Source organism: Pseudorasbora parva, chromosome 7 (assembly GCF_024679245.1).
Source record: "Pseudorasbora parva isolate DD20220531a chromosome 7, ASM2467924v1, whole genome shotgun sequence".
Taxonomy (NCBI): Eukaryota; Metazoa; Chordata; class Actinopteri; order Cypriniformes; family Gobionidae; genus Pseudorasbora; species Pseudorasbora parva.
Genome location: NC_090178.1, coordinates 23,718,955 through 23,729,929, shown reverse-complemented (window position 1 = coordinate 23,729,929; position 10,975 = coordinate 23,718,955). Strand labels below are relative to the sequence as shown.

The window sequence follows — 10,975 nt, the reverse complement described above, 5'->3', positions numbered from 1 at the left end:
GACTACAGCAACTTCATCTTGAAGAAGTGTTGCCTCATATTATGATGACTGTGCCATAGATGAATTATTTGTTTGTGCAAGTATTTTTATCTCTCTAGAAAACTATTGTTCACACTTTGACAGCGTTTTCTGAGAGTTACAGTTCACGATCTGTGGAAACACGCGAGTAAAAGACAGATAAATGGCAGAGTGAAGCTCCGAGCAAATCACCATACACTGTCAAGTGTTAGAATTAAGTTTTTACTATCTCATATTTACTCTTATAGCAAAGCTATACTAAATAGCCTACAGTCAATATAGCCACTGGGTACCTCTAGTGGGAGAGTCGTTTAGTGCAAGACTAAAGTTTAGTTAACTGTATAGGTTCAGTGCACCAAATACACCATGCTAGACTTTATTATACTTTATTAGTGCTGGTAAATCGATTCATCACAATTAATCACATCCAAAATAAAAGTTTGTTTACATAATATATATAATTTGTACATATACCTAATATATATTTGAATGCACACATTATTTCTTCTTCTTCTTTCGGCTGTTGCCTTCAGGGGTCATCATAGAATCATCTGCCTCCATCTATTCTTATCCTCTGTATCTACTTCTCTCAGACCGACTACCTCCTTAACTGCATCCATAAACCTCCTCTTTGGTCTTCCTCTTGACCTCCTGCCTGGCAGCTCTAAAGCATCCTTTTACCGATATATTCACTCTCCCTCCTCTGAACATGTCCAAACCATCTCAACCTGGCCTCTCTAACTTTGTCTCCAAAACATCTCACATGTGCTGTCCCTCTGGTGTACTCATTGATCATATCCATCCTCGTCACTCCCAAGGAGAACCTCAACATCTTCAGCTCTGCTACCTCTAGCTGATCCTGTCTTTTCCTCAGTGCAACTGTCTCCAAACCATACAACATCACTGGTCTCACTACTGTCTTGTACACCTTTCCTTTCATTCTTGCTGGTACACTTTTCACACAACAGACCTGACATTTTTCTCCACCCATTCCAACCTGCCTGCACACGCTTCTTCACCTCTTTTCCACACTCCCCATTGCTCTGGACTGTTGACCCTAAGTATTTAAAATCCTGCACCTTCTTTACTTCCCTGTAACCTCACTGTTCCACTTGGTCCTCTCTCATTCACACACATGTATTCTGTCTTGCTGCGGCTAATCTTCATTCCACACACATTATTTATTTTAATTATATTATTATTATTATATATACACACGTTATATTTACTATATATTTGTGTTAAATACATACATGTGTGTATATTTATAGAATTATTCACAGTACACTTATTATGTAAACAAACTTTTATTTTGGATGCAATAGCTACACTAACGTGTGCTGACAGGTGATCAGGTAATCTCTTTATCACCGTAACTGTTGGTGGGTGGGATATTAGGCAGCAAATTAACATTTTGTCCACAAAGTTGAAGTGTTAGAAGCACGAAAAAAAGGCAAGTGGATTTGAGTGATTTTGACACCTTTGCAACCTTTTACCACATGACTCAAATGTTAATTTTGGTGCGCCTACTTCATTTTTCATTTCATTTATTTGTAACAAAGTGATAGGTAAATACTGACAGCATTTGTCATGTTTGTTAAATACTGACAGCATTTGTCATGTTTGTTAGACCTACCTACCGCAATAGTGATTGGAACGGAACGTTTGAAAGTAGCATAAAACTAGGTTAGCCTACCAAGTTGCAATTTTTGTGGTTGAAACATTTGGCATAAATTATATACTTGCGACGTTGCTGTTCCATGGTAAGCCTGAGGTAAAAAACTAAACAAAACATTTTTTAAAGACTGAAAGCTGATTTAAAGCATTTGATAATGATATTCCCTTGTCATCAACTGTGCAGATAGACCATTTGGAAGATGAAATATTAAACTGTCACTTCCACAATGAACTCAGGAGGGACCGGAACTCTAAACTAGACAAGCATGGCCACAATATTTTGTGTCTCTCTCTCTCGTTTTCGTTTACAATCCGGCTCCTTCAAACTCAATGAACTGAAGCAGATTCTATTTCTATGCTCAAATCCTTGCCCGTCTTCCTCTAGGAATGACGTAATGACCTTGGGCCATGTGACGCACTCATCCCATGTGGATCCTTCCGCCAGGGCATCCTGTAGCACAGAACTTACAACCATTCCAATAAATGTTTAGTCCAACTCACTATAGGAGCCCATGAAGAGTAATTCATTTTTATGAAGTTTTCACCATTTATTTGGCCTGATTTCAAAGGTCAGAAGGTCTTAACCTTTAGCCTTCGCTGTCGGCTTACCTAATATTCAACAATATTGTTGGTTTGACAGCACAGACGCTATTGGAAGAGAACTGAACTCAACGATGACACTGTTCTGCAGAACAGCATTATAGATGAAAATGACTAATTTAATGATTTTTGATCTTTACAAAAGAACTGAATCAACTGAACTGACTTCAGCTGAAAAATTAAACTATTTTCCTTTGAATCATGTTATACAGGTGACTTGATTGACTTAAGACTCCCCAAACTTTAAATTCTTCAACTAGCCCATCAAGAATTCTTCAACTAGCCCATCAAGAATTCTTCAACTAGCCCATCAAGAATATTTAGGTTTATGGAAAGATTCAATAAAAAGTCTCAAAACATTTTTAAAAAGTGTTCATTTTAAGTCAACTAAGAATACTATAAAGCACTAGCCTGACAAGCCAGACCCACATCAAGATGTCACTTGCGGGCAAATTAAATTTGCTGCCGATAGGGTGCGTCTAGATTTCTAGGCTAATAAAGCACAGAATTCAAGACAAAATAAATAAATAAATAGTGTTGGGTCAATATTTATATTTTACCATAAACAAATAGAAAACTCTTGTTACTGTTTTAGTAATAAAATATATATTTGTGACAGATAAGTTGGACATAGCTTTAAAACAGATTTCATAAATGTTTTGCTCAAACAGAAGCAATATTTACAGTGCTTGGATAACATCAACATAAGAATACAGAGAAAGCACAAATCAAGATGCATTTGAACACTGAAAAAAGTATTCAAAAACAGGCAAAGGTTTGTATAAGTAGTGAAGGTGTTATAAACTTAGCATAAAAAACTGCACACGATTCATTTATACAAAATTATAAACATGAAACAAAGGTTAAAAAAATCCAGTGCTGAAATACACATTAAATTAGCCATGACAGTTAAACTAAAAAACCTAAAAAGCTAGATTTAAATAATTTCTTCTGAAACATATGACAACACTGGTGAGATGCACCACGCAGTGAGGACACTATACAATTTTACAAAACACAGAAAATCTATTATGTACAATCAAAACATCATAACTGCAGCAAATGAAAGATGAAATGTGGAAATATGGCTTAAGGGAATGTATACTACCACCTAGTGGTATTGGAATAAATTACAATAAAATTACCATTACCATATAGCAAAGGTAATATTGTGCACATAATCTAGTATAATTAATTAAATTACATTTTTTATTATTAATGCAGTCCTCTCCACATCTTAAACAGCTATGATTATTCTTAGTGAAAAGGTTAATTCACATTAACCAGGAACTGTCTCTAAATGCAGCAAATTTGAAACCTCACCCCCACAGCACTCTTTGGTTTCAGTATATGAGTTGATTTTTTTTTTTTAATCATGTATAGAAATAGCATAGGATGCGTGATGTTTTCAGAGGTTTTACTGACTTGAAACAACTAAGACCTGAGCTAAACTGCAGGTTATTTTTGGGAATACTCATTGAATTGAAATCAATTTCAAACAATGGTCACATTCACTTAAGTTTTTCTATGACACGATTCTATGATTAAAAAGTTACCTAAGCATCTAAACAGAAGTTGGTAGAAAAGCTGTGATTTCCGTATCGATGAATATAAAACATTTCAAGTATGCATAAATCAACTTCTGGCAAAGTTGAGGAAAAAATGTCCTGTCAAATTTTTGATCAAGTAATAAAAGATTCAGTGTTTTGTGCAAGTGCAGTTTACATATATTGACTGATCAAATAAAGATGATTAAATAAATAAAAAGAAAAAAAGATTTAAAATATGTCTAATATCAATAAAAAGTTAAATATTTGCCTAGTTTACGATTTCGTCATGATAAGCTATAAAGTTCCCTGCAGAACAGCACTTACGTCTCACATTATAAATATACCCTAACATACCAGGTGTATGTGCTAATTGGTTTCGAGCTCTTTACCCTTTCACTGTTCCCCAGGTTTGCAAGGCAGCGTGAGGCACAATGAACTGAGGAGGGGCTTTGGGTACGACATAGTAAGCGAACAAAGGAGAAGGTGCTGGTGCGCATACGGTCGTGAAGAACATGCCGCTCTTTTTCTTGTACCTGGGCCACATCGGTGCAGGGTTATAAAAGTACTGCGGGCCAGGGATCTGTTAATGACAGAGAAAATAGTTTACAAAATCAGTCTTAGGCACCATAGTTTGTGTTCGAAAAGTGCTGAGAAAACAAATCTTTGGTGTTTTTTGCTCTTGCTAGTAATCCCAACATTTCAGCCTTCCTCACTCAACTCGAGTGCAGTTTGCTGAAGTGAACTTGAAGCAATGCATTACCTGAGCTGTGGGAAACTTGCGTCGCCCTTTTGGCTCCCTTGCTTTAGATCTTGTTGTATAAGCTGTGTTCTGCGCTGTTCTCTCCTCCACTTTTTTCGTTTCGTCCTCTTCTGTATCACTTGAGACTGCTGAGCCGCAGTCAGAAGAGGTCGCTGAGTGGTAGTCTGATGTATCCATATTCACAGAATCCACTTGGCTAAAAGTGTCATCCTTATTCGAGTGCTTATCCTCATCCTCCACTTTAGCAAATTGAGCCACTGTAAAATATCTGCCGTTCTCCCCAGACCTGCGGAAACGTACGAATATAAACTTTAATATAACTAGTGTTAGACTGCACTTCAGGGAAAATATAATATTCATAACAAGGCCCATAGGAACAGTTCTTCTTTAATTTATCATACAAGTATTTCATTAAAATATCATAGGACTTACCGCACACACACCTCCAACGGGTCGATCCACATTGTGATCTCCCGAGGAAATCCCAACTCGCTTGGCTTTAAGCCGCTCTCCATGCATGCTTGTGATAATGATTCATCCCAGGGAATATTGTCATTTATTCTGATACATCTGAGAAATCAGAGGAGAGTGTAAAAATTGTCATGCTATGAATGGTTGCTATGTAAATAAGGTTTGTAGGTCTTTCAGATATTCTCATTTAAAGTACTTTGACATTATTTCTTCACTCATTTTTTTTTGACTGGCAAAAGATTCTGCTGTAGTTCAAATAAATGCTCATTTGAACTTTCTAATAATTAAAGAATCATGAAGAAAGAAAAAAGTGCATCGCTGTTTCCAGACAAATATTATGCAGGCTGTTTTCAACAATAATAATTATAAGAAATGTTTGTTGAGCACCAAATCAATATATTAGAATGATTTCTGAAGGATCATGTGACACTGAAGACTGGAGTAATGATGCTGAAAATTCAGCTTTGCCAGAACAGGATAAATTCCATTTTGAAATGTGTTAAAATAAAAACATTTATTTTAAATTGTAATAATATTTCACAATATTACTTTTTTTTTACGGTATTTTTGATCAAACAACTTTGTTAGCAAAAAAAAAAAACGAAAAAAAAACATCCCCGTCTCCCACATCTTACTATCCCCGAATTTTGAATGATAGTGTATATTAAGATAATCCTGACAAATTTTAGATCATATTTATTTAATATTGCTTCGATCAGTGTATTATTATGATAAAAGGAAGGGATATGTTTGGTATACTTCACTTTTTTTACGCATACGTGAGGGTAAGCATACAGTGCGCGTGACGCAAATTTCATCATCAGAAGAGTACATGCCTACCGAATTACCGCCGGATTTTTGTAACTGTGCGTTGTTGCACAAGCGCATTTATTTTGTTGTGCATTTATTGGTTGTAAGTTGGTTGTAAGTTGTGTAGAGAGATTGCTCAAAACTGTACATGCTCTGAATGCCTGTGTACACGCACAAGTCAAAATAAGTATACATGGTAAGGCTGCGCATTTGACACTCGCGTACGCGTAAAAAAAACGTAGTATACTTTTGGCTTTAGTTGTGTCGTGGCCATGAGTTTAAAGGTACACTATGTAGTATTTTTTCAGTAAAATATCCAAAAACCACTAGGCCAGTGTTAGATATTTTGTTCAGTTGAGTACCTACAATATCCCAAATGTTTCCAACTATTTGTAAATTGTGAGAAAATTGCTATTTTAACTAAGGACCGGGACGTTTCAGCATAGCGTTTGAGGAAGTCGCCTGTCAATTGTGTCATATCTGCACTCCCCTCGGTTTCGGGTTTTATTTGGAACGCTTTACTCTTAGCAGTGTGAACAAGTGAACACACGGAGTAACGTCGTACTATCATTTTAAACACACTTTAATGTATCTGATATGATAAACAGAGCTGCGTTACCTCATAATCATAACCGAAAGAGTGGAAATATTGCAGGCGTCCGGCGACTGTGTCCAGTCCCGTCATGATAAAAGTCCTGCCGTTTGCGAGGCGGGTGTTTGTCTAACAATCGCTCCAGCAGCTGTGCTCAGCTCCACAACACTTGGTCCTGCTCTGCTTCACACTACAGTAACGTAATAACCGCATGCATGAACGTGATTTCTGCCCGAGTCCTATTTTCCACCGGCTGTGAGGTGAAGACCACATGTCCCAAGATGCTGCGCTCAAACTTGTTTTGAATAGGCGCCCTCCAGTGGACGGAAAGTTGCATAGTGCACCTTTAATGCTTGAACAAACTTACAAGGCCATAACAACCTGGCATTACGAAGATTATTAACTAAACTAACTTTTATTTTGAATTAAGAATAACAAATACAGTATGGCATTAAGACATGGCTAGGGTTACCTGTACGCCTGTCCTTTAGTGGGGTTGTCTGGGTACCAGTGGTCTGAGAACTTTTCAAGCAGAAGCTCCTGCAATTTAGTAGCGAAAAGTTTGGCTTTAATTTGATCCACACCTCCACGCTCCACTGCCAAACCTTTCAGAAAGTTCACTCCAGCACTCACTTCTCTCTTCATTCTCGTCACTGCAAGGAAAAACAGAAAAGAAAAAGGGAAGAAGAAAAAAAAAAACGTGAAAAGCTGGAATTCCTTTTTGGGACTTTACATTAAGAAACCACAAAGATAGGGCATGATCTCTTATTTACATATTTTGGTTAAGTCCAAAAGTTATAACATTCTTATTTAGAATATTGTATTGAGTGCAAAAGTGAACTACGCAAAAAGACTGCAAACATACAGGCCTTTGACCACAACCTGAAAAATTCTCGTATTTGTATAGGTCATCTCTTAAAGCATCTGCGATAGAGGGACTTCCCTAAGCACGGTTTCTCTTTCCACTGACAACTGTTGAAACTGTGTCAGCTGTAACTCAGCTCCACAACACGTAAAGACATGTTATACTGAAAGAATGCCACAGTCATAATTTGCATTTAAAGGCAAATAAGATACAAATAAAGAAACAGAGCTGCTTTTTTCCCCAACACCATATTGCTAAATAAGGTTCGGAGTTGCAAATTAACATATATAAAAAAAGGGCAACTAAACATGAATCCTTTGGACTTTGGAAAATGCAAATTAGTATTATTATATCATTTTCTTTCCAAGACACTGAAATGCGTTCATATACTGATGTTCTTTAAACTAAACTCTCACTCAGAACAACAATAAAATGTGTTTAAGTATTTGAACCTTTAGTTAATAAAACCCTGCATAAGTTGTTTAAATGATTACAACTTTTATTTTTCAATTAACAGCTGTTCAAATTAAACTTTTTATGATTTATTTTGCGAAACATGCTGGGCTACTTATGACAATTCAGTCTTTGTTAAATCCAAGAGAAAAAAAATATCTGATTTACATATAATATTTATATAACACTAATTAAAGCAAATAAATATCTGCCACTTAACCTAAAACTGATTGCTGTATTATTATGCAACCTTTGAGCAACAGGCTGAGTCTACTCAGACATTAGTCAGAATGCTAATTTTAGTGGCACAATAATAAGTCACTAATTCAAGAGTAAGTCTCTTTAACAAAGCACAAGGGGCTGAAATAAAGCTGAGATTAAATTCAATTTTTCACCTACAGATAAAACTCTAGGGCTATTGAAAGAATCTGTAGGAACTAAAGCAAAGCAGAATGTCTTGATGTCATGTGCATGGGTTCAGATGGGCGACCGAATGTGAGCAGGTCAAAAGGTGATGAAAGATTTTGGCTATGTTAAGCAGCCAAATTCAAATGAAAAATATGATTGACATGTTCTGTATATTTAAAGAACGTCACCCCATTCTAGTTACACACAGTGAAGCGCACGTTACAAACTCAGCATCATTTTAGGCATGTGTTATTAAAAGTCAAAGTTCCAGACATGTCTATAATCCATTTTCCAAGCAGCTGCTCATAACACATTCCACTCAATTATTACAGTCTACTGAAACGGATACGTCTGTACATTACTGTATAATTGAAGTTAAAATGAGCGCACTAAATAACTGCGCTATTCAGTCACGTGCTACACGCGCACGACTTGCAGTAGGCTACTAAGATGATACTAAGCGAAGTGATCATTGGAAATTCCCAACGAGAAACCCCCAAATCATGTGTGTGTGTGCGTCTGGTAAGCACCATAATTCTCATTATTAATGTAAAAAAATAAAATAAAATAAACCCAGGAAGATACATAAATATAATACAATCTTTTTTTCAAATATTAATGTAATATGTAGGCTATATACATATAATATAATATTGGTGCTAACCAATCGGAGTAATAAGTTAGACTATGATCAAGATAACCAGATTTTAACATTTTACATACCATCACATTTATGTTTCGTCAATTTTACAACTTTGGTCCCTTAACTTCTGAACAAATAAGAAATAAAAACAATTATTCTAATCATGGATAGTTTTCAAGGTAATTTCTTACCGATATAAGCTGAATCCCAAACGACTCGATGTTTCGTTCGTGTTAGTTCTACTTCCTCAAAACGGTTATGTCCAAATAGGCTGATAACCTGAGTAAGCACGTTGCTTCCTTGTTGTAGTACACCACCAGTGTTCCACGTTTCTTCATTCGTGTTGGGTTTGGTCGGCCAACAAACACGTCATTTTACCGTCAGTGATTAGCATATGACTCACTTCCTTGTCCATCCATACAGCTTTACAACCATTTTACTACAAGCACGCAGTCATGTCTGTTATGATTCACCTCAAACCCAAATATGGTCAATGCTAGTGTACCAGGAAGAAAGATTAAAAAATACAATCAAACCATGCCTATGATGATTTTGATTGTAAAATATGATCAATTTTCAAATGTAAAATATCATTTTAAATGCATGTATTCTGTTGTGTGCTGTATGTGTATGTCTGTTGCCTAATATATTAGATTAGTCTATTAATAATAATAGATAATATTTAAATAATATTAAATGTACCGCTAAACCTAACTTTTGAAGCGTGATAAATTATGATTCGTAAGAAAGGATTAAAATAAAAAAGTAGGCTATACATTGCCAGACATCAAAACCAGGGAATGAACTAACAAATTACACCAGTTAATACATACAAAAAACATATTAAGAAGTTATATAATGTGAATTTACCAAATATCAAAATTAAATTAATCAAATTAGTTCATAAAAAGAAAGTGAGAAAGTCCTTTGAACATGTATAAGTCTCTGAATCATTAACAGTATTGACCTATATAACCATTATATATTGACATTAAAAAAGGGGCTGTGCCAAATTCCGAGCCCCACCAAATTATTACCCTCTGTAGGTAGTGTAGGTTTAGGATTAGTTGTGGGGTAGGGGTTAGGATTAGGCAATCAAGGTCGCCGATTAAATCATTTGAATCAACATCAACAAGATAATAATTGTATCAAAATTCAGCACCATATAAAAAGCAAGTGATCTGGATAGAATTACATGACTTCAGACTGTTCAACTGCTGGAGGAGCATGAACTTCTCCTGATGTGCAGCAGATGGCAGAATTGATCCCTTCTTTTTTTCTGTCATTTCTGCTGCTTTCTCTTCTGTTGCCATCTCTAAGTAAAGGATCTGATGTAAGAGCGTGTTCATCAGGCTGCATGTTAGATCAGCTTGCTTCTATTGAAAATGGACAATGTCCTGACTCCTGATGGTAGGTATTCTAGGTAAATTCCAGATAAACCCCTACAAAACAGCATGATAAATGATATCATTCCTTCACAGTCAAATCGTTCACTTTTACATAAAGTCAGATACAAAACAGTTGCAGATGATGAGGCAAAAAATTGTCACAAACAATATTCAATATTATTTAATTTTTTTGCAGTCAGGGGAATAGTCAATTTGCATCCATGCTGGAATTCAAAAACAAAATTGGAAAACAGTGTGATTTCTTCTCATTTTCTTTTTCTTTCATTGTCTTTTCCTATAAACATTCTTGGCTCCAGATTCCTTGTCAGTGGGTAATTCCGGTCCTCAGCTGGTGGACTGATTGGATTTTTCCTGGATGCATTCGAACAAGCAATTAATTTGGTCAAAGAACCATGGGTGATTTGGCATCCCACTTGAATTAAGAGTGTGATGCATTCCTTTGGCCTGGCACCTCGATCAGCCCTTGAGAGCTTGGTGTTATGTGAATCATAATGAAGGAAACCTGTGTACTTCGTTCATTTGCATTTGATCATTATTATTTTTTTTGGTTCAATATGAACTACGTCTCCAATGTGACATTTTAGCCATTCGTTCGATACTTTCTCCAAACATAGTGTCTCTTATTAAAATATTTTGTTTGTTTGTGCACCCCAACCAGCCCAGCAACAGTGGCTCAACCAATGACATGAGGTTGTGGGGCGGGGCTCTGTTTGACTGAC

The 10,975-nt window shown here is 36.1% G+C and overlaps 1 protein-coding gene across 1 annotated transcript; it reads right to left on the bottom strand.

The window, feature by feature from the left end:
- Positions 1-3,291: 3,291 nt before the first annotated feature.
- On the bottom strand, positions 3,292-9,207 carry si:dkey-79d12.5 (maternal B9.15 protein). Its single transcript, XM_067449672.1, has 5 exons — positions 9,039-9,207; positions 6,951-7,131; positions 5,038-5,175; positions 4,606-4,891; positions 3,292-4,425 (listed from the first exon to the last, which is right to left on the bottom strand). The coding sequence occupies exons 2-5, from the start codon at positions 7,121-7,123 to the stop codon at positions 4,231-4,233; spliced, it is 792 nt and encodes a 263-aa protein (XP_067305773.1). The 5' UTR covers positions 7,124-7,131; positions 9,039-9,207; the 3' UTR covers positions 3,292-4,230.
- Positions 9,208-10,975: the final 1,768 nt, after the last annotated feature.

What these genes read in the sequence shown, in the direction of transcription:
- si:dkey-79d12.5 (XM_067449672.1), bottom strand. Translation starts at nt 7,123, where the DNA reads ATGAAGAGAGAAGTGAGTGCTGGAGTGAACTTTCTGAAAGGTTTGGCA. An exon ending in CCGTTGGAGGTGTGTGTGCG is followed by an intron (nt 4,892 to 5,037) that starts GTAAGTCCTATG and finishes ACGTTTCCGCAG; the next exon opens with GTCTGGGGAGAACGGCAGAT. An exon ending in GCAAGTTTCCCACAGCTCAG is followed by an intron (nt 4,426 to 4,605) that starts GTAATGCATTGC and finishes TGTCATTAACAG; the next exon opens with ATCCCTGGCCCGCAGTACTT.